The sequence below is a fragment of the Sesamum indicum genome, linkage group LG3 (genome assembly GCF_000512975.1).
Source record: "Sesamum indicum cultivar Zhongzhi No. 13 linkage group LG3, S_indicum_v1.0, whole genome shotgun sequence".
NCBI lineage: Eukaryota > Viridiplantae > Streptophyta > Magnoliopsida > Lamiales > Pedaliaceae > Sesamum > Sesamum indicum.
The window spans coordinates 2,947,053-2,970,859 of NC_026147.1; the positions used below are offsets into that span (position 1 = coordinate 2,947,053).

At 31.2% G+C, this 23,807-nt stretch overlaps 3 protein-coding genes and 1 long non-coding RNA gene across 5 annotated transcripts in view; 2 read left to right on the top strand and 2 right to left on the bottom strand.

Moving 5' to 3' along the window:
* LOC105157116 (ruvB-like protein 1) overlaps window positions 1-951 on the top strand; it is a 5,632-nt gene extending 4,681 nt beyond the window's left edge. Inside the window, exons 11-13 of the mRNA XM_011073416.2 lie at window positions 90-206; window positions 302-371; window positions 459-951. Coding sequence (XP_011071718.1) covers window positions 90-206; window positions 302-371; window positions 459-548 — 277 coding nt within the window. The 3' untranslated portion in view covers window positions 549-951. The remainder of the gene's footprint in view (window positions 1-89; window positions 207-301; window positions 372-458) is intronic.
* Window positions 3,476-6,412, top strand: LOC110011676. The gene is made up of 2 exons (XR_002286691.1): window positions 3,476-3,746; window positions 6,029-6,412. It is a non-coding gene; the product is annotated as an uncharacterized LOC110011676 (long non-coding RNA).
* On the bottom strand, window positions 11,658-13,208 carry LOC105157117 (thioredoxin-like 1-2, chloroplastic). Its single transcript, XM_011073417.2, has 4 exons — window positions 12,668-13,208; window positions 12,391-12,573; window positions 12,151-12,315; window positions 11,658-12,052 (listed from the first exon to the last, which is right to left on the bottom strand). Exons 1-4 carry the CDS (start codon window positions 12,875-12,877, stop codon window positions 11,867-11,869), a joined length of 744 nt encoding a protein of 247 aa, XP_011071719.1. The 5' UTR covers window positions 12,878-13,208; the 3' UTR covers window positions 11,658-11,866.
* LOC105157118 (dnaJ homolog subfamily B member 1-like) lies at window positions 18,952-23,807 on the bottom strand. Of its 2 annotated transcripts, none has more exons than XM_011073419.2 (2): window positions 23,013-23,807; window positions 18,952-19,815 (listed from the first exon to the last, which is right to left on the bottom strand). In XM_011073419.2, exons 1-2 carry the CDS (start codon window positions 23,600-23,602, stop codon window positions 19,374-19,376), a joined length of 1,032 nt encoding a protein of 343 aa, XP_011071721.1. In that variant the 5' UTR covers window positions 23,603-23,807; the 3' UTR covers window positions 18,952-19,373. The 2 variants fall into 2 exon arrangements, with proteins under 2 accessions (XP_011071721.1, XP_011071720.1); XM_011073418.2 differs by having other exon boundaries at window positions 18,952-19,818; window positions 23,013-23,806.

The following is a 23,807-nucleotide window of genomic DNA, read 5'->3' on the forward strand; positions in this document are numbered from 1 at the left end:
ATGATACAGGTTAGATCTTATTTTACAGGAGTTATTTGCTTGCGAAGTTTTGAGACCTCCAATATTCTTATTTAGCTGTTTTTCCTTGAACAATGCTATGTTGATTTACGTCAGATATTAGCTATTCGAGCTCAGGTTGAAGAGCTGCAAATAGACGAGGAAAGTCTGGCTTATCTCGGAGAGATTGGACAACAAGCATCTTTGAGGTTGTTCTTTACTCTTCTGCGTCTTTTATGGCTGCTAACTCTCTTCCTAGCTACATTATGCTAAATGTTACTCCAATTCATGCTGTTTCCCTCAGGCATGCGGTCCAGCTGTTATCTCCTGCCAGCATAGTTGCTAAAATGAATGGTCGTGATAGTATTTGCAAGGTATGGCGAAAAGTTGGTTATAACTTGGGCAAGAATTCTATCAATGATTATGAGGAGAAGAAATTGCTTAACTTGTACCTTCCGCAGGCCGATCTTGAAGAAGTGAATTCTCTTTATCTGGATGCAAAATCTTCGGCAAAGCTTCTCCAAGAACAGCAGGATAGATACATATCATGACAACCTTGACAGCGCCAATGCTTCCATCAATTCCTTCAGCTTACTGTTAGTTCTGAGATCCTTCACTATTGTAAGAATTGTGTGCAAAGCAGTATCGTCGTTAAGATCCCCTACCTATCTGTGCATTTAAGTCACCCAGATCAGATCAGAGGCATTCGTTGGTGTCTTTTTCTGGTTTTCTTGCATTGGCACATTGATTAAGATGTGAATTCTTAATTATGCAAGTTCCCTTAAACCCTGGGATGTTCCAGTTTCTAAGGAATTAGCACTCTGTTGGTGGAAGGATGCATCCTTGGTTTAGGTTTATATCATCTGCTTCTGTAGTGTTATGCTTTCAGGATCATAGTATCATACTGATTCACTCTTCACTGTAATTTTTGAAGCCACAGCACAGTTGATGTCTCCTGGCCTTTGTTTGGTTTTATTTACATAACAGGCACAAAAGGGGTGTGCATAATTCTTTCATACTATTTAAAATATTCAATAAAAATAAACGAAATGTTATAAGTTTTATAAAAAAGTGGGTGCAAAAGAAAAAATTCATGAGAATACAAATATAAAATAACTATTTAAAGATAGTGGGGATTGGGAAGTTAGATAAATATAAAAAAAATAAATCTCCTGGCCATATATACGTGAATTAAAATATCTTCAAGTATACTTATTTTTCGATCATCCTCGACCTTTTAAAATTATCTTTTCATCAATAAATATGTATTCATGCATATTTGAGGTTGATTCCTTTAAACCGTTCTAATTAATTATTTATTTTAGCTTTATTTTTCTATTTAATTAAATAAATATTATGAAAAATTAAAATTAATAAATTAAATAAAACAAATGAAGCAACTCTTATGTGTTTCTATAATGATATTACAAAAATATATTACTAAATTGACTTATTATATTACTTGAATTTCGTTCGAAATTTTTATTGACTTTAGCATTAAAGTACTAAAAATATTTTCTTTTTTGTAAGTTAGTCCTTCCATTTTCTAGGGATCGCCAATTTGGTCCCTGGACTCCATGGTATTGGAATTCTTGTAAGTTGTAAGCATATATTAGATCCAATATTGACTTTTTAAATTGATAATTGAAATGAAATATTTTATCCAGTCTTTTACTTATTTTAGTAAGATGTTGTGTCTAATAAGACCAAAATGTTTTTGTTAATACTTTTAGTCGCTTATCATTTTGGAGTGAGTTGGGTTTATTATTTCGCCTCAGTGTCGAGGTGGGAAGTTATGAATAGGGAGGACAACGGGGTCTGGTTTAAATTTTGATCGAGGTTCGGATCTGTCTTATTTAGGGTCAATTTTGAAACCTTAATTGGGTCTCGAAAAGGGTTTCAAATCTTAGTGATTTGATCTGAATATGAACCCGATCATTTTAGTTCTTTTATATTTTTTTTTATATATACCAATATTAAATATATTTGCACTAGAGGTGGCAAATGGTCGGGTCTGGGTAGGGTCCAAATGGTATGAGTTGGGTTTAAAATGGGTTTCAATTAACAGGTTGAAAATGATTAGGTTGTAAATGGGTCGGATTGGGTCGACGATACCCATTTTTTTATCTTTAATATTTACAAAATCTAAAATTTCATATAATAATAATAAAATGACAATATTTTTAATACAACTTGTAATATAATTTAATATAGTTAAATTTATATTATTCACTATTTATGGAAAGTAAGCAGGTAACGTTAAAAATTCATTTGTTAAATATAAAATGAAAAACTTGTAAAGTATTAAAAAAATACGTCGTTTTCTGAAACAAATCATGAGATAAATAGTTGTGCAGTCAATTTCTTCATCATTCTTTCTAAAACTGAATTGCGAATTTTCAGTTGCAATAATAATAGTACATGTTAGTTCATTATAAATTTATAATATAATTGTTTATGTTCATTAAAATTTATAATATAATTGTATACTATCAGTTTATTAAAAAAAAAAAATTAAATGGTCACATATGAATTGCAAATTTTGACTATTTTCTAAAACTCTTCACTTTCCCTTTAATTTGTTTTTCATTTATTTAAAGAATAATAATTTACTAATTTTTATTTGAAAATTTATTTCTCATAAAAATATGAAAAGTTAGAAATGTAAAAATAGTTAGTAATACTATAGTATAATTAAATAAATTCTAACGAGCTTCAGATCCATCACCAACCCATATAAATCACCAATCCACTTAAAATTCATCACCAACCCATATAGAATCTATTATTAACCCAGTTACAACCGATCACCAACCCATATAAAACCCATAATGAACTCATGATTATAATTTATACTAATATATTTTATTAATTTTATTATAATACTAAAATTATTTTATCAATTAAACATGAAAAATTCATAGAACCCATTACAACCCATATAGGATCTGTAATCAATTTAAATTTATTTAAACAAAACCATTTCGAACCCATATTAAAAAAAATTAAATCAACCCAACCCAGTCGAAAACTACCGTGGATTGGGTTAGAACCATGAATTTCCACCCATATTGTGACCCCCCAATTTATACATATATGAAAAGAAATTATACTTAGTATAAGTTTTTACAAATACCCCCTCTAAATATTGATCAGGAAATATTTAATATTTTAATAGTATTTCTAAAATTTACTTTTCTATTTAATAAATAACTTTTTTTGTCAGTTAAATTTCACCGAATTTGTTGCTGTTAATAAAAAAAAACTGGATGAAACTATTAACAAACTTGTTGCTATCAAATGTTGGGTCGGGTTTCAAATGTTGGGTGGACGGACTAATGATTCGGGTTCGGGTCTCACTGAACTGAAATCAGTGTGGTTTTTGAGTCACCGGGTCCGGCCCAATAATGCTATTTGTAGTTACATTGATCTACGGTGAAGTCTTTAAATTTCACATTTCCAATTCTTAAACCCTAGCGGCCCAGCATTGAACCTTCAAGAATTTAGACACAATCCCCTATCTATACTCCTCCCAAGAGGCTGCAGCAACACCTTGTTATAAACCCTAATCCTCCAAACACTCCAATCCCTAATTAGAGCATTCTTCTTGTTGCCGCTCTCTATCGGTTTGTTGGTAACAAAAGCTCAATTTTCGACCAATTGCAATCTTAATATTTTTCGTGTATGGTCTTCTTCTTCTTCTTCTTCTTCTTCTTCAGTGCCGCTGGTTTTCTCCGGACCCTTTTGAGGTTTGAAGGCGTTGATTTTTACTTTCTTGTCAAATCATTGTGGGGTTTGTTTACAATTGGTTCTTGTTTGTTGAATTGTATGCAAATGATTATACAGAAAATTTGTCATATTCCTACCGGAGAAAGATGATATATTTTATTGGGAAATCAGAATCTCGGATGCATATTTGTGCTGCTAAAACGCTATTTTATCAAAGATTTACTTATTTATTTTAATTTTTGGGGGGAGGGATTGTTGGTTCAATTTGAACGTAGTTGAAGTTGCAGCTTTTCTTAGAATGCCCGGGTGCCTATGATGGCGTTAAATATACTTTGAGTGATGAACTATGAAAAGCATATTAAGCTGAGGCTACGAGGCATTTGATTTGTTTCTTTTTTATTAGGACGCTGTGATCTGTTTGGGTACAATTTAGTTGTGATTGTTTTGTTGATATAATTACTCCACAAAGTTTTGATTTTTGCAAGTGATGACAAAATAGACAGGGACATCAGATATCCTTTGGGAGAAAGATGACTTGGTCTAATGGGAATCTCTCTGATGCTATATGAGTTACATGAATGTTGTAATCTTCATAGAACTCTCCTTTGATATTTTCTAGTTGAATGTATCTTTGTAATGCATTGTACTTTTGTGTATATGTTTCATGTTCAGTAGATGGTGCCGGTGATGGTGTTAAATATACTTTGAGTTCTATACAATGAAAATATTGAAATCTGAGGCACAAAAATTCCAACTTTCTTGAGTATTTGTGGAAATATCAGGTTATAGGATGCAAGTGGTTTTTGTTTGTGATTGCTGCTTATTTCTTCTTGATGCTTTTTGTTGTTTTCCTTGCAATTTGCACTGGGTTGGTTTATGCATATGACTATAAACAGACAGGGACATCAGCACTCTATTAGAGTATGATGATTTGTCGATGGGAATCTCTCTGATGCATAAACTTGAACCTCTAGAAATTATGATTTTTTACTATTTCCCTTGTGTTTCTGAACTCTTCTAATGTCTTGACCTCAATTCAGATGCACGAGACTTTTATAATTGATTGTATTTCATAGTTTTAGTTCATATCACAAACAGTTTTTATCACCATATTTATTTATTTTCAGTTATTTTCTCAGAGTTGGATGAAAGCTAGCTCTAGTCAAGCCAATAGACATGGTAGTCCTAGATCCTTGTTTTCAACTCCTTGGTGTATTAATGGTTGGCCACCCAGTTTATACTTTTGTGAAGCTCTAAGATTCCCCTCATTCTTTTATCTCCAAGAAAACTTAATCTAGGGTCATAAGACTGGTAATTGAACCACCCTACTGCGAGAATTATGCCTTCATAGTATTGGGCTTAAGCCGGACAAAGGATCTGTGGACTCATTGTCTGTTGGTGAACCGTTTGTGTTATTATCTCCAGCATTTGTATTTTGTTTCATCACACTTATGCGGTGTCTGCATTAGTATCTTTGTTGCGTACATAGCACCATTTTTTCTTGGAATTTTTTTTGGACTACTGAAATCCTTTTGCCGATGACGCATTCTATTGCATTTATTATCAGAAACTAAAGATGATGATATGCATATTGTCACTACCTCTGAGGCAAATCATTTATGATATAGTACTTAATGTTTTGATTGTATACAACTACTGAATTCTAAACCTACATCTGTATTGGAACCTCTTGAGCTGCCTTTTATGTGTCCACCATTGCACGTATTATCAGAGAAAGAGATGATGATATGTCATCATTGCTACCTCTGAGGCATCTCAAGGGTAAATCTTCTTCTGTACCTGTTTCTCGGTATGGTATTCAACTCATTTTTCACTTGGATATTGCATGACAAGCAATGAGACTACTTTTAACTTTTCATTTGGCTTTTATCAGGAAATCCGTAATACGATTCATTGTTGTTTTCCAATTCTTCCGCCACTCTTTTTCCCCTTATTTCTCATAGATGCAAAATCATTCTATCGGTCAATGTTTTATTTTGAGCGTGTGTGAGCCATTAAAATGTTGTGTTGTTGATGTGGGGTTGCCGGATGCCTGATGATTGCTCCATAAAGAACGGAGATTTGAACGGTGGTGTTTGTTGAAGCCTATCTTTTCATGGGCTCCAAATAGCACCAATGTGATAAACTTGTGCAGTGTAAATGAAGGCAGCCATTTTTTTTTCTTTAATTGTATGTTTTATTTTTCTTTTACAAGTCCCATCGTTCCCCCCCTCCAAGTTCCGTTGTGCTTATGTTCATGTTGGATGGTTCGATGATGTAATTTTTAATTTGAGTGGTGCAGGACACAATATAGATGAGCAGGGACTATTTCGATCGGTTGGATTAGTGACCCAGTAGCTTGACCTATTCAATCCCCCGCCGGATTTTGAAAATATTGGGTAGCACACAAAAGCACAAATACTGGGAGATGGGACTTGGGAGAAAGAATCCAATGGGATTTTCCAGAAATTGTTCATTCCTTTCTAATTAGGTGTCACTTTTAATATTCCACCAAGTATTGGGTGTCCCTTTCATCCTGTGAGTAACTTCTCCACTCTTCACCACCACAATTCGTTTTATGGTGCAAGGCCAAGGTGCTGGCTAGTGGGGCTACTCTTGGGAAAAATGGTGGAATTGAATTTTTGATTTATCCAATTATAATAAATAATTGAATGTATTTTCATTATTTAAGTTTTAATTTAGACTTATATTTAATTTAATTTTTTTATTTTTTTTAAAAAATAGAATATAGTATGAAAGGAAGAAAGTTATTAAATCTTTTAAACATAAAGAACATTAAATTTGACAAAAAGGGTATAATTTATCGAATTTGTGATTCAAATAAAAGAGTACAACAAATAATAAATATGAGAGGAGATTTAGATGCACAAATATCATCATTTGCTGACAATTTAAACACCTTAAATTTAAAAATATTACGAAAATGGAAGTTTGAGAATTTTATACTTTTAACCCAATATTTATAATACAATGTAAATACCAACTCCAATTATGCATTTTTTGCATTCTAAAATTAGTCTCAAAATTATTATTTCATTCTATTTAATTATTTTATCAAACAGGACTCTATCAACTATTTATTTCAAGTATAGAAGTGAACTGCCCCTTATAAGATATCAAAACTATTTATGCCTACCAAAAATGTAGTATTGTGAATAATATCCTTTGCCTAACCCCCAAAAGCGTCAGCATTTCGACGCACAAATCAGCAAGAAATTATGTGAAATAAATAAAATGTATTATAAGGGTTTAAACATTTTATTTTTAGTTTTCTGAGAAAAATTTACTATATCTTATAAGTTCTCATAACTCAATATTTTAAGACAATCTTAATCACTTTAATCTATAAGTTGCACTAATAATATTATCTATACAAGGCATAATGTCTAATAGAAAAATTCAGAAAGCACATTATAATTCTTGAACAGTCATAATTACTATATTTTAATTATATATTTATTTTTTCAATCATGTTATATTATTTAAAATAAAATTAGTTTTGATCTAATTTGTCACGTACACTTATTTTTATAAATATAAATAGTTAATTACATTAACTTTCATTATTTATTCTTTCTCATCTTTAATTTCTCGCTTTTTCTTGTCCATCCATTTATATTAAGTTCTTAATTATTTTTTGTTATAGGTTTCTTTTTATTTTTAAATTTTTACAATTTTTGTTCAAATTTTACATCAATTAGTTTTTTTAATTTTTTAAGTAATTTTAATAAAAATATGTCATGAATTTTAAAATTAACTTTTGTCCTGATATCAATTAATAAATATCCTGTCAAATATTTATATATCTTCTTGAGAAGTTTTTTTTAATAAAAAATATAACTATTTTTTTTATATCCTTTTGAGTTATTATTTTATCCTTTTTTTTATTTTATTAGATTTCTGACTATTTTATTATGTTTTATTTTCTTTTCATATGTTTTGCATACTTATTATCATTTTGTTTAAGAGGTGCTATAGCAAAAATATAGTGTTTGATATCAATAATAAGTAAAATATTATTCTTAAATTAATAATTTTATAAATTCTTTAAATTATAAAATTACATTTATCTATTCCAATGTTATTGACTCCATTAGATGGTGAAATCATTTAAATTAATAATTTTCGTGAGTGAAGTGATAATCATATACATATGATTAAGTTGGTATTTATAATTTAATATAATTGACAATAATTTATGTTATATTTGTGCTACATATATATAAATATATATGTATATGTCTTTTTTCAGTTTATTTATCTTCAAAGATAGTTTGGCTTATTTATTTATTGGAAAATATAATTCTTATTAAATCATATATTTAGAATTAATGTATTCGAAATTATTTTTGAAGTCTGCTTTTTAGTGAATAATTTTTAAATTTAGAAGAAAATTTATATCTCACTTGAAATTCATATTGACATAATTTGTATTATTATCTTAATTTATTTTCTAATGTAAATTGGATAAAGAGATTTTTATTTTAATACATTTTTTAAAAAATATAGAAAAAAAATTTCTTTTTGATAATATAAATTAACATTAATAAATACGACTCATTAAAATAATGATAACAATTGATACAAAATTAGATTAATTTTTTTTAATGGGTTTATATTCTTATAGAAATGTCAAAAGATAACAATATATCTCATAAATTTAAGTTTACATTTTACAATAACTTTTAAATTTATTTTTGTGGTGTAATTTGAAGAAAAGAATATCTTTTTTTATTTTAGGTTTTCTCAAAAGTATAAAGAAATAATTTTTGGGCATCTTTAATACTTTTGTAATTTTGTACCCTATTTGAGACATGAAATTACAAATTATATTTTACTAATTATTAATTTAAAATTCAACATTATTTTCCTACATTTTCCCACCCTATATAAAAATTGTAAATGCATACCGGTTGTAAATTACACCTTACAAAAATTTAAAATATATAATGCATACACTCAAAATTTATGTGTACTATTAAGTGTATATCTACCAAAAAAGGAGGGTTAATTATATTTTGTTATAATTATGATCGTTTTATATTTTGTTGTTTATTTTATTTATTTATTTATTTTTGTCAATTTACCGTCCAAATTTTACAAAATTTTGCACTTTGTTATTTATAACTATTTCTCCACCAAGTTTTTTTGTCTAAAAAAAGATCACATGCAATGCACATTAGATATTTAAGTGTTATGTGATATGACGTTTTGTTATATATGCAAACATGTGATCTTTTTTCGGCCAAAAAATCAGCAAAAAAGGTCATATGTTTTTTCACATATGCAAACATGTGATCTTTTTTCGGCCAAAAAATCAGCAACAAATGTCATATATGGTAAAGTGCAAATTTTGCAAAGTTGAGATGGTATGTTGATATTAAAAAAAAATTTAGATGTCAAAGTGTAAACACGGGTATAGTTTAAATAGCAAAATGTGATTTTGTCCGAAAAAAATATAATGCATATATATTGGGCTGTTTGTGCATATATATTTTCATAATATATAAATATATTATGAAATATTTGTATATTTACAAACACTTTTTTGGATAGAACTTTTACATTTATTTTATCTCATCCATCTTTATCAACCACATTTTATAAATACAAAAGTAGAATCAACGAAGGGTATATCACAATGAGCTCTCCTGATATATAACGTAATTATATATTTTTTTATTATTTGAAAATTATTAATACCAATCAGTCAAATCCGTTAGTCTCTATTAGATTTTCATCTATTTTATGTAGTGAATTAACTAAAATACCCTTATGGATTAAGGATTATAATTTTATTTATATTTTTAAATTTTCACTTATTTTTTGGGGGGACTGAGTGAATGATTATTTTTATAATTTAAGAAAAAAATTCATCCACATTTTTTTTTTTTTAATTTTTTTAAGAAAGAAAAAATTTTATAGCAATAATAAAGTTGATAATTCCAAATCTTCATTTGATAATGATATAATTTGATCAAATATGAGGAGAGCATTTATAACTTTTTAAATGACAAAAATATTTATAAGTATATTAAATTAAAAAAATCTCGTTCCAATTTATCTTAGGGATAATTACATTCTTCGCCCCTGAGGTTTTGGGTAATTATACGTAGAACTCATGTAGTTTGATAAATCTAATCTAGCACCCTTGAGGTTTTGCCTCGGTCTGAAAAATAACTCCCCTTATTAGTAAAAAAATAATTGAATTTGTTGATATTAACAAAAAAAAAGTAAATAAAATTTGATATTTACCTCGATTAACTTATTACAGTCAAATATTTTTTCCATGATCGAACTACCCTTACAACGAAGAAGGTATACCTCCTTACATGCATTAAGACATGAAGACATTTGAGGATAATTTTGTCATAAAAAAATTATTTGACTTGCAATAAGTTAGTTTTAAGTCAATCGAGCGCAAAAATATAGATTTTTTTTTCTAATTTTATTAATATCAATAAATTTAATAAATCTTGGCTAAAGAATGAACTTATTTATTAGACAGGAACAAATCTTAAATATAATTTTTTAAATCACAAAAAAATATTAAATTTCAGGGGTGAAAAATATAATTATCCCTTATTTTAATTTACCTCGAAAGTGGATGCGCCGTTGGTTTTGTGTTATGCGAAAACGTGGAGTGGCAGTCAAAGATATTGCTAAAGACAGCATAGAATCTTAATCCACATTAACTGTCGTGGGGCCCACTTATTGCGTATAAATGGGACATCCTCGTCAGCTCCACGCTATTACCCTGTAATTGTGGGCCCCCCCCCTCCAAATTGTCCTATCTATTTTTTTTTTAATTTTTTTATTTCTCAATTTGAGTAAATTTTTTATACAAACTGAATTAAATCAATTATTTATCGAGTCTATTATATTTATTATGTAATTGATCACTTTTTTTTAATGATGCATCTGTCACATAATAAAACCTCATTTACGTCGAAGATTGCATTAAATGAACGGTAGAATTATCTTTTACTAAATGAATGACAAAAAATCTTGTACGAATAATAGAATCAAATCAATTACGGAGTAAATGTATCACATTTGTCATGTAATTGCTCAATTTTTTAAAATTGTACATCAATTGTACAGCAAATGTATGTTCATATAATTAATTAAAATTTAACCGAATCGAGTCCGAACTAAAACTTACTCTACTACCAAAGTGTAATAAAGCTTTGTACATGATTTGAAACTGTAGATTTTAAGTCTTTAGTACTCTATTAAATTTGTTTGAATACTTTTAAATTTAAAAGGATTCTAAATCTTTCAATTTTAATTTTTAACTATGCTTTAAATTGGTTTAAATTCTTTTTAAATGTAGAGTCATTTGAATTTTTTTTTTCAAATTCAGATCCATCAATCTAAATATAAAATAGATAACAACACTCTCTTCCTATGAAGTTTGGTGTAATTACACAGAAACTCATGTAGTTTAAAAAATTACATCTAGTACCATAATTTTTATTTCTATTGAACAAATAAATCCCTCCATTAATCGAAATTCATCGAATTTGATTATATTAACAAAAAAACGGGGGATAAAACATATTTACATTCGATTAACTTATTACTAATTTATTACAGATTAAATAAGTCCTTTGATAACTAAATTATCCTTATACGTCCTTACACATTAATACATATGAAGAAGTATTTTTCAGTGCTGTAAAAATAATTTAGTCACAAAAAATTTATTTATAAGTATAAATATAAATTTCTATTCACTTTTTTTATTAATATTAATAAATTTAATAATTTTTTATAAATAAAAAATATATTTATTAAACGAAAACAATAAAAGTTTACGTGTTATTACATCAAAATTAAAAAAAATAACATAATCTTTTTGCACATAGCGTATGCATATTAATTAAAATAAAGTAGAATTTGAAACAGAAAATTCAATCTGACATATTTTATATGATCTCATCATGTCAAATTTTGAATATCAGATCCTCCAAACATACAAGGCATATATCTAAAAAAAACCAACAGCCCTGCTCTGCTTATGGGAAAAACAAGAAAACAAAAAAATAAAAATAAAAATCATAGATGAAATGAACTATATACATATTCAAAGAACAAAAATTGGAGGGATGAATCTCTAACTCAAAGCCAACACCAATTCTTCATCTACATTATGATTCAGAGTTGAGTTCATCACTAAATCTCTTGATATCAAACCATTTGAGGCCAAGGCCAGCAGCTCCGACTCATGGAGGCCCTTCGTTGGCCCCATGCTGCTACGATGGTTGCCGTGTTTCGCCAATGCATCCTTAAATTTCTTGATCTGCGCGCGCCATGCATACAAGGAATCATCATGTGTTGGGCAACACCAAAATCAGTAAATTCTTGATTGAGAATGAAGAAGGGGATGGTAGCACTCACCGTTGCGTTTGTACAGCTGAAGCTGCAGAGCCTGCCGTCTTGACCCTTGTAGAATCGGAAGAAGGGCAAGACATGGACATGGAGAGCATAGCACATGGGCTTGTGCTGTTCATAGTTCACCTTGAGGAAAATGGCATTGGAGTTCATTTCAGCAAGTTGGCAGATCTGTTGAAACATTGGTTGAGATTTTGTCAGTAAGAAGAAAATGGCGAGTGATGTTGAAATAGTGCAAAAATATACCTTTGGATGCAGAGTTTTGCAACCTCCACAGCCAGGGGAATAGAAGTCAAGCACAACCAATCTATCACCAGCATTCAACAAGGAAATAACAAGTTCTTGGGCTGATTGGATCTCTATCATGTTGGGGTGAAGGGACTTTTCCCACCATCTCAGAGATTTGCCCCTGCACAATGATGGTTGGGCCTGAAATCAAGCAACAAAATGCAAAGAGAATTAGACCAAAAATGGAAAGAATGTGTGAGTGGAGATAAATGGTGTATAGAAAATATATGTTTACATTGAAAGGGTCCAATTTTGGAGCTTTTAAGCTGAAACTGTCAACAGGTTTCTGATCTGATGCATCAAGGGTTTTGGCCAAAAACTCCTTTGGAATTGCTTCTTTGAATTGAAGAGCCTCAATTGAAGAACAAACCCTAAAAGACCCTTTGGCTCTGTTCTCCACAGTCAAAACACTGGACCCATAAACAGCCTTCAAAGAACAAGACATTTCTTTCAAGATTTCAACCAAACAGCATCAACAACCTACAAATATATGTATATGTATGTATGTATGTCCTCTCAAGAACCCTTTTTTTCTCTTGTCCTTAATCAACAAAACAAGGGAGAAAAAACACAGGAAACTGATATCCAAGCAAGACCCACAAAAGCTACATATAATCAAGAAAAAGGGCTAATAAACAAGAACAAGAGCTGTTCTTTCTTGACTGGAAATATTAGGTGGTTTTGAAACAGTGGGTTTTTGGTTTTGTCTTCTTGAAGATTTGAGAGAGAGAGAGAGAGAGAGAGAGGTGGAAAGGGAGCAAGAATGAGGCGAATAAAAAGAGAAAAAGCAAGAGAGAAGGTGGGGTCAAAGATCTGCCCTTATCCAAATGTTTTTACCTTTTTCTTTGCCATGTTTATTTAAAGATTTCATGTGGATAAAAACCGGCGATTAACAAACATGGGCATAAACACAAGCGGTTGTGAGTGTTTGGTGGGTTGTCTTTACCCGGATTATGTTCTTGATTTCCGGATTTTATTTGGGATGATGAGGAAGATCCTTATATTATGTATTTCAGCTCTCTCCACGAACCACCCACCGCCTGCCTGACCCTGTCCACCTTTATTCAAGAACAAGAATCGGGTAAGAGAAGATTACATTTGGTCAAGGTTTTATGAACATCACAATCCTATTCATTCGGGTGCATCAATCACGACTTCTTTTGGATTTATTAATTGATTTATTGGGTTCAATAATACCGTAAAATATCTCCAGGTTGTAAATTTATTAGAAGACTAACTCTGCAAAATAGACGTTAGTATTTCGATACTTAAATTAGTAATTTTTTTAATCAGAAATCAACTAAAACTAGATTAAATAAACGAAAAAAATACAAGCAATCCTTTTGTAATATCGCAAATGAGCAACCTAAAACTAGTAGACGAGCGAAAAGAATATAGAGAAAATGAGTAGAGTGCCAAAAATTGTGCTAAAATGTGTAAATAACAGCTTACACTAAAGGTGTAAACAAGTTGAGTTCGATAAACAAGTTTATGATAAAGATAAAGAACTTGAGCAAGTCAAACTTATGAGCTCATTTTCTATCCGAGTCGAGCTCTAACCCAAGCTAGAGAAGTTTTTTACTTTTTTGTTTAAATAAAAGATATATTATTATAAATTTATAATATTAAATTTTATTGTATTAATTATAAAATGTGTTAAGAAATATATGGTATAATATTTTAATCTAATGTTATGAATATATGATTTCACAACATCTATATTATTATTTGACTTTTATATCTTTTCAATTTTACAAATATAAAAATAATTTTTTTAAATCAAACAACGATTGATTATATATAATAAAATAATAATTAAAATTATTCAACCATCATCACTATCATTATTATTAATATTATTATCATCTTTGATTAATTAATGAGAATAACCAAATTTCCACATAAGTTTATAAACAACACACAAAAATTATCAAAACTTATTAAATTATTGATTAAGCGTATTTTTAGATAAATATTAGGAAATATAAGTAAAAAAAATACTATATTTTATTATTATATAAAATTAAAATATGATATATCAATTCATAATTCTAATATATGGTGAATTTTGAATATAAAGTTGATGTAATAATAAATAGTGTAAATTATATATTTTGTTATCCGAACTATGACTCTTTCACACTTTGTCATCTATACCCTTCTTTTTTTGTGTGTTAACTTACTATCTCAACTTTGCACTTTGTCATTTATAACTATTTTTCAATCAATTTTTTATCGAAAAAACATAACATACAATACATATGTGATATTTAAGGATTATGTGATGTGATATTTTTCACATATACAGAGCATATGATATTCTTCCAGCAAAAAAATCGAAAAAAAGATGGTCATATATAGCAAATTGAAAATTTCACAAAGTTGAAATGGTAAGTTGTTACAAAAAAAAAAAAAGTTTCAATGGCAAAATATAAAAACGATCATAATTCGAATGACAAAATATAATTAATCTTATATATAAACACTTTAATAAAATAGTTTATATGTAAATGTCGAAAAAAAAGAAACAAAAATCATGAGCTGGCTTGCGAGCTCCCAGACAAAAAATAATTGAGCTCAACTCAAACTCAAAAACTTTGAGCTCGATCGCAACCTAACTCAACTCAACTCGACTCGACTCACACCTTAGTCCTAGCTAACCTCTTATTCGTTGGAACCGATTAGGCATGATCTCCACATCCTCAAATATATATATATATATATATAGAAGAGCTTATAAAAAATTTTAAATAAGATTTAGATTTTATAAGCTCTTAAAAGAAAAAAGTTAATATCATCATAAAATTTTAACATATCTCGTAAGTTCTTTAATCTTAACATTTAATAAACAAAAATACATTTATATTTGTGTTAGTATATCACTATTATTTTTTATATATTTGACGTTTTCCCCTAAGCAAAATTATGTATTTATATAATTAATTAAATTTCGATAGTTTGATGTCTTTTTCGATTCTCTAACATCTTATAAGTTGTTAGGATGATTATGCCACCTCGTGTCTGATTTTCGTGGTCGTGTGTCGAACATAAACTGGTGGATGCAATAATTCTTTTTGTAGCTCTTTTTTGCTGGACCAAGAAAAAAGAAAAAATATTTGAACTTATTCTCCTTTTCATAGGGGACCAAATCAAAAGGAACAAGGGAGATCCACCATGCAACTCATTTTTTCTTAAATAAATAGATTTTAGGGTAAATTACAACGACTTTTTTTTTAAATTTGATATAATTACGAATACTCTTTATTATTTAAAAAATTATAAATATCCCATAATATTTGATAAAATTATGTAATTATTGGATGGATGTATGGAATTTTCAACTATGCCTTTATTGAATTTTTTTTCTTTTTCTCTAAAAAAATAAAAATTTGTAAAAAAAATCGAGTGGGATGAATGAAAAATTTTAAAAATTATACAACACTTATCCACTTAGTCAATAAAAAAATTAAAAAATAAATAAATTTGTAAGTTTTAGTCCACAAGGGCATTTTGATCAGTTCATCATTTAAAATGAATGAAAACCTAACGGGGACTAACGGAATGTGCTAATTGTTAGACGACCGTTAAAATCAAGAAGGGTATTGATAATTTTTCAAACAACGAAGGAGTATATGTAATTATGCCAAATTTCAGGAAAAATTGTTGTAATTTATATATAACGCTTTGATCATCATGACAATGAGGAAGCTTCAACAATTAATTAATTCCAACAATAAGTGTAAAAATTGGAACCCGATTTCTGTGGGCTATATATATATAAAGAGGTAGCTGAGGAAGCATGGCATGTGATGGATGAATATTATACATATGGATGTTGCTCACTGGAAATTCTGGCAAATAAATATTAAATAATATGTGCATTATTGTGGATCCCACTAATTTTTTAATGCCAAAAAAAAAAAGGGAACCACACAAGAAGATTTGTATGATTTGGTCAGAATTCAAATGGTGCACACGACATCCTCGACGTGCGATTTTTCACACACACACATATATATATATAATTGATTTTTGTTTGATTAAGTTTAATTCAAATTAAGTCCCCCCACCCTTAAATTCTATTGAAATGAAAATTTTGCGTGGGTAAGAGAGTGTTTGTAAATGTTGAAAATAAGCAATTGATTATGTATGAATTAATTCGAGGACGATGGTTATGAGTAACGATTTTCTTGATGCTCTCTGTTTTTTTTTTGGCTTGTGTTGTGGTACTTCGTCCATGCTTCTTTGGAATATTAATAGGGCATCGTGGAGGGGCTTCTCTTGTAGTAGGGCAAATCATTAAGAAGATCCGTGTGGATATTTGCTTCAGGACTTTTCTTTTATGTCAGACTTGTTTGTCAAGGGGAATTTTCGGCTTAATAGGGTAACTATGTAAAGGTTTACCTCGGATACAAATTTAGTAATTATGAACTCCCATCTTCGAGGAGGACGGAATGATTTTGCCCTATTATAAGATAAATTAATCAAATAATTACAATAATTTTATTAATATAAATTTAAAATTTTTAATTCGGAAATACGTCAGAAAATAAAGAGAAGGGAAAAGGAGGAGGAGATAAAGTGTGGATAAAAAGAGAAAAGTTGGGGTACCAATCATGAGAGTTGGAAGCGTTTGGATTAAATAGTGTGATTTATGGGACCCAAACACGCCTTTATCTTCCAATCCTACTGCTCACATCGAGGCCAGCGGTTTTATTATTTTTCAATTAATTGACTTTTTTAAAATAAAAACAAATAAATCTTTAATTAATAAGATTTTTCCATTTTTATTATTAATGAAATAACTTAACTTTTTGTAAATGAAAAAAAAAAAAACAGAAAATGCATCTCTTTAGAGGTTTTTTCATGACCATTCAATATCATGTTATCCACTATTTTTTAAAAAATATTAGTCATTGACACACCATTTTGTATATATGATACAAAATTATTTATATCTTAAAATATATTATAAATAAAAATAAAATATATAAATTAATACATCATATTTAAAAAATTAAATTAATAAATAAAATAAAATTAATTTAAGAATATTATCGACACAAAAAAAATGGTGTAAGTGAAATTTTCATATTATAGATAGTATAAATCATATAGTAGATTAAAAGAATAATTTGAATAGGGGTGATTGAAATATAAAAAGATATTTTTGGTAATTCAAAAAATTGGTAATGTGGTGTAAATAACAGCTATTTGTGAGTGAAAATAATTTTTTTTATATAGTATAAATATATTATTAGGCTGACACTTCTTATATGTATAATTATATTATTTTAAAAAATTCTTAATTTTAAATCATTACATTCTAAGTTATGTTTTACATTAATTTGTAATGCAAAATATCACTGCAAAGAAATGATATAACTTTTCAAGAATGAATTATTTGTTTAATAAAAAATAGATATGTTCAAAATCTAAAAAGAAATTATGTAATTATTTGGGTACTAATGTCTGGAGGTTTCAACACCAACTACATTACACCAAATCATCCATCATATTCCAACATCAAAATGTTCAAACAAGGAACCATGTCCTCTATAATAAAACACCTACTCCTGTCCTGTACCCAACTCAATTCCAAAAACTTGAATATTACCAGTATACAAGTTACAAAACATAGTTCACCAACAATCTTAGCTACTCACAGGAGTTAGTTTGACCTCAATTTGGCAAAGCTTCATGCAGATATTGGGGTTGCACACACAATTACCTCTTCAGACAACAGAGTACCATAACTAGCCCACCAAAACCTAAGAGCTATATGGAAAGAAGAGATAGTTTGATGTAAAGTCTATGCTTACCAGACTTCACTTTCCCCTGCATTTCGATGTTTTTCTGTCTGAATTCTTTGCTCATAATGAGGGCAGAAATCAACGTGGAACCGAATAGAGGGTGCTTTGCATAATTTGTTGCTATGTATAGACGTCGACATGCCCCTCAATATGATGTGTGTAGAGCAATTTTTTACTTCATGTGGAAATCAGCACGCCCCTCGGACCCTTCAATATGGGGGTGTGTTGAGGGGTGTATTGAACCATCTGTTACTACGTGTACAGATCAACCCCATGTTGAAGGCATGTGTTGGGGGTTGCTGAGCTATCTGTTGCTTCGTCTAAAGGTCAACATGACAGCTCTACCAACAAGAAAAGTGAGATTCTCCATTGACACTGAGACAGCAGACTCTATGCAGGGAAAATTCTCCGGTTCTAACACCAAAAAGGAGAATATGCCAACACTACAGTCTTTATCTCCATACCAAGTGCTAACACCAAAACATGCATTTCCAAACAAGATTAACACAGCACAACTCTTTAACAATCGCACGCCACAGTTTGACTCAAATTTCACACAGACCACGCAACTATAAAGACATAACTGCAGTTTTCATGTTCATCGACACAGCAATCAGGAAAAACTTTGACATCCTTAACATATTTCATTCTGGTGCAATTACAAGATATAAAGCGAAAACCCGTTAAAAGAATACACGAGTAAGAATAAGGTGGATCAAGAATTTATTAATTGGATGTTTCCCTGTCCAAGAAACTTAAATTTGTTCAGCAACAAATCTACACTCATCAACAGCTGCTGAACACAGCTAATCTACAAGTATATCGAATGCTGACCACTAAAACAAAAACCTCTAGGACCCAACGAGTAAGCCACATAAATGTCTAATGTATCTTATCCCACAAAACATGTACTCCCTAAATTTTGAGGATCCACTTCCTCCGTGAAGATGCATTTGCCATCCAATCCCTAGGGGCGGAGCTAAAGGAATCAAAAACTTGAGATCCTCTCAAAGAACATTCTTTCTAATATTCACACACTTCAATAGCATGCTTGTTTCATATTTACACTCGAATGCTGCATTATCTACCTGTACTAATATTATCTCTTCTAATATTGACGAGACATTATCATGAATTTCCGCCTAAAACCCTCCTTAATTCATATTTTTGTGCTTCAGTGAGCCTTTTTGGGTACCTGACATCAATTTGGATCCTCAGGTTTCCTTTTCTGCGAGGATCCTTTGAAATTGGCATTCCTTCATTAGGGACACTAACCTCTTGTCCAGGTTTGATAATCTCTGTTAAAGGGACCGTTATATTCCTGCCATCTAATGTAGTCAGCTCCAAAGTCTTTCCAGTGAGGGATTCAAGAAGTGTTATCTCCTGCTTCAGTACCAAATCATTACCATCCCTCGTATAAACTGAGTGAGGTCTTTCATCCACCACAAAAATGAGATCTGCCGGAATCACACCAGGTTCTTCATTGCCCTTCTCCGGGAAAGTTATTTTTGTGCCCTTCTTCCAACCAGGTTTTATGTCAATAGTTAAGATCTCGTCCAACACCCGAGACCTGCTGCAAGATGGAGAGTACACATCAGTACAAACTAAAACTAGATCGACATTCAAGTTTTTGGAAACAAAATTAGAATCCAATCAAACATATTAAAATACTAACAAATACATGAATATTGCAGAAAAACAATAAGCACAAGTGTAATTAGATATTGAGTAATGAACTTGATCAGAAACACATTTATCTTTAAAATGTACTGTATAAAAACAGCATTTCTTCCAGCATTTATAACAGAAATAAGAGACTTTGAGACACAGAAAGAACCATATAGTCCAAGTCCCTCCTTCTATCGGATACATTTCATACAAATAGCTACTCAGTTACTTCTGCAAACGCACAGCTTCACAAGTATCAAAAACAAGTTAGGAAGTCACTATATGTTTGTACAACATAAACTACAGTCACACTGCCATCGACACTGGAGGCCACGGCTATGGTTGGTATATGAACTGTTTCTTGAGAGAGAATTTACCATGGTAAATTGAAATATACTAATATCCGAAAGGGATAAACACTCACTAAGGCAGATTGATAAAATTATATATGCAAGAAACACAATTCATGAAAAGGTTGAATGCTATTTGAAGTATCGCACTCTTGCCTAGAGCCATTGCCACTATCCAACAGGACCTGAAGCTCCATTACTTAACCAAAAAATCAAAATGCAAATCTCTGACTTGTACTTTTTGCCAACTTGTATGAAAGTATTCTGGGCAACAAAATTCTACTTAAGCAAGAAACATGTAAAGTTGAAGTCCCAGTGCAGCTTTTAACCAGAAGGCCCAAATAGACCAAGTAACTTCCAGCAAGTATTTATTGAAAGTGAAAAGACAAAAAATTATCAATGCAAATTTTCGAACCTGTAATCAACTTTTATGCATTTACACCAGACATATACATTGTAAAGGTTGCATAGGTTGGCCAAAGTAATCCTATAATTGAATTCTTCACACAAAAACACCCTTGACAAGACGTAAATATTACAAATGCATCTATAGGTTCTGATATTGTATCTCCTAGCATGCGTCTAAATGTTTAGTGCTAAGTATATTTTACTCGGACACTCTGCAAAAAGTATCCAATATGACATCGACATTGCCAATTAGAGTTTTCCTAATTGATAATGAGTATCAGAATTGTCTCAACTCAACCAAGGCATAATCAAACCTGCAGAATTTAAGCATCCCTCTCATATCTCTAGTACACATTGCAGTCAAATACTCACATGTGTTGCTGTAAAGGATCACGTAACGCTTTTAGGTATCTTTTATTAGGGCATTTTCTCTAACACAAGCACGCATCCTCTTGTAGTTTGAGAATCAAAAGATTCAAAACCATATAAATGTACAGAAATCACATACCATGGAGACATTTTTCTACTCCAGGTCAAGGTCATGCCCATGAATAGAACCCAACTCTTTCCAAACACCATATCATCTTGGACGTGTATGATGCAATTTAATTCATCAGTTCAGAATCATAAAAAGGTTTTTGGCCAACAAGTGTGAATGGCTCTTCTATGTAACCCTTTTACATGCAAGTGTGTCTTTGAATTTGTGCATGTGTAATACAATTCAACTACTACATTCCCAAAAGACATCAGCATAATGTTAAAAATCAGTACTGAACCAAACACCAGATTTCATGTAAGATGAGACTCAAGCAAGCAACCAATTAACTGGCACTAAAAGTTCCTGTTAAAATCAGCCAGTTCCACAGAAAGATACACAACTTATGTATATTAGCAAAAGAAAATCCACAGGTTTGAACTGTTAGTTCTTTGTTATAAGGACAAAATATTTTATAGGATAATAAATAAACAATATCGTACCAAATATCACACATCTCTTATTTATTAATTGAAAAAAAAAATTGATTTTGACCCTGAAGAAACTTTCACTATGTTACATCATAAAGCTATTTGTTCCTCAAGCTTTAGGGCAGACACAGATCCAGTAATCATTTGAATTAAAGGAACCTCATTGAGTCGGTATACAAGTCCAAGTAATAGCCTAATGAGACGGATCCTAGGAGATTATGCAAATCCATAGAGGCAGACAAATCAGACTTGGACAAACTATTGTCGGATGATCAATCTCATGAAAGAGCAGGCCTGAAAATGAATTAAGGCTACTACTAAACAACTAGACATGTCGATGGACAACCAAGCCCTTGGGGGCCTTATGCATGTAACACAAGAACTGGAGATTTGAGCTATTCCCCGTTACAGGAACCCTAAGCTTAGCCAAGTTCCATTTATTGTGAAAACTCAAGTTTCCATTAGCCGCACTACAAGATATAATCAACATTTACATCATATAATAATAAAAAGTTAATAAATCTCACCAGCCCTACATAAGTAGATGTCCAAAAACAATATGCAACTTTAAGCAAGAATCAGAAAGAATATGAATAGTCAAACTAGGTAAATCATGAATCAAATTACTCTTCACCGTACGCCTTAGCTTGAACTTATTTTATTTATAAGAAGGAAAAATCTTTGGTGCAAGTTTAATAACTCATCCTGACAACTAAGTGCCTGTGCAAATCAACTGCCACTCACCGGTAACAAAAAGGCAAACTTTTTCAGGCGCAGGCTGGATATTCATGGGAGGCCATCCTTTGAGTAATATGATGTCATGTGTTCTTGCAATAGGTACAGAAGTTATACTTAGGTCATGCAAAAGTTCCTAGAGAAGATATCTTGATGGCCCAAATAGCCAACAAAGGTAAAGGAAGAGAGGAATCGCTATCAAGCTGTAACTTTGAGATGAGAATGCATTGTTTCACATAGTTCTCAGTGCCAGCATCCATATTGATTAACAAAATAAATCTCAGTCCAACAGGGAAAAGAAGAACATAAGACCACATTATTTGACAACCATGCAAAGCTCAAAAAAGTAAGCCAAAAACACTCAAGAAACAGTTAATTCACAATGGCACAACAGTTTACATGGTGAAATCAATAACGGCAAACAACCGGGTGAATATATAAACTACCAAAAGCCTTCCTTCTTAATCCATGCCAAACATTCAAAGACACAAACAACCAGATAATACACTGAATAACATTTACAAAAATCAGAAACCAAGGAACACAAGATAGAAATAGTAAGCAAAAGCAAATAAGCATCCCATATATGGCACAAAAAAAGAAAGAAAAGAAAAAGAAGCAAAATTAGAAAAGCACATACCCATGAGAATCAAGCACAGTCCTAGAGATCTTCATCTTCCGGGTTGAACCAGTGAACAATTCCTCCAAGCTACACATCAGCACATTCTCCACCGGCGCGGCCTTCCTCGATCCTCCACCACCCGCATACTCCCTACCTCCACCGCCATTCATCGTCGTGCTCCTGAAAAACCCATCTCTCCTAGCCCCACCGCTATTACTGCTCCCACTAGCATTCCCATTGCTATTCTCCCCAAAAATCTCGGCGTAAATATCATCCGCATTCCTCGGATTAAACCGGAAATTAGGGTTCGGATGCTGCTGACTGTTATTGTAAAAACCCTGGTGATGGGTCCGAGAGCTACGTGGAGGAGGGGGGACTTGACCCGATTTGAGGCCCTCCTCGCCATAAAGATCGTAGATCTGGCGCTTCTGCGGGTCGCTCAAAACATCGTAGGCCTCTGAAATCTGCTTGAATTTGGCCTCCGCTTCTTGCTTGTTCACATTCTTGTCAGGATGCCAAATCATCGCCAAGCGGCGGTACGCTTTCTTCAAGTCTTCATCGCTCGCATTGCGGTTCACTTTCAGGATGTTGTAGTAATCCACCCCCATATCTGGGCTCTAACTTTTCTTCTTCCTCCCTTTTTCTTCTCCTTCTACAGTATGATTCTTGATGTGTCTGCGAGCAATGGGCTGAAGAAGACACGAAGGGAGAATCTTGTACTGCTGAATGTTGTTGAATTTTGAGAGAATTTCGTTTCAACTCTTGCGACGATGAAGAGAAAAAAGGAAGGTGACGAAGTGAGAACAGGGAGAG

What these genes read in the sequence shown, in the direction of transcription:
- LOC105157117 (XM_011073417.2), bottom strand. Translation starts at nt 12,877, where the DNA reads ATGTCTTGTTCTTTGAAGGCTGTTTATGGGTCCAGTGTTTTGACTGTG. An exon ending in CAAAATTGGACCCTTTCAAT is followed by an intron (nt 12,574 to 12,667) that starts GTAAACATATAT and finishes GCTTGATTTCAG; the next exon opens with GCCCAACCATCATTGTGCAG. An exon ending in GCAAAACTCTGCATCCAAAG is followed by an intron (nt 12,316 to 12,390) that starts GTATATTTTTGC and finishes ATGTTTCAACAG; the next exon opens with ATCTGCCAACTTGCTGAAAT.
- LOC105157118 (XM_011073418.2), bottom strand. Translation starts at nt 23,602, where the DNA reads ATGGGGGTGGATTACTACAACATCCTGAAAGTGAACCGCAATGCGAGC. An exon ending in ACTGTGCTTGATTCTCATGG is followed by an intron (nt 19,819 to 23,012) that starts GTATGTGCTTTT and finishes TCCATCTTGCAG; the next exon opens with CAGGTCTCGGGTGTTGGACG.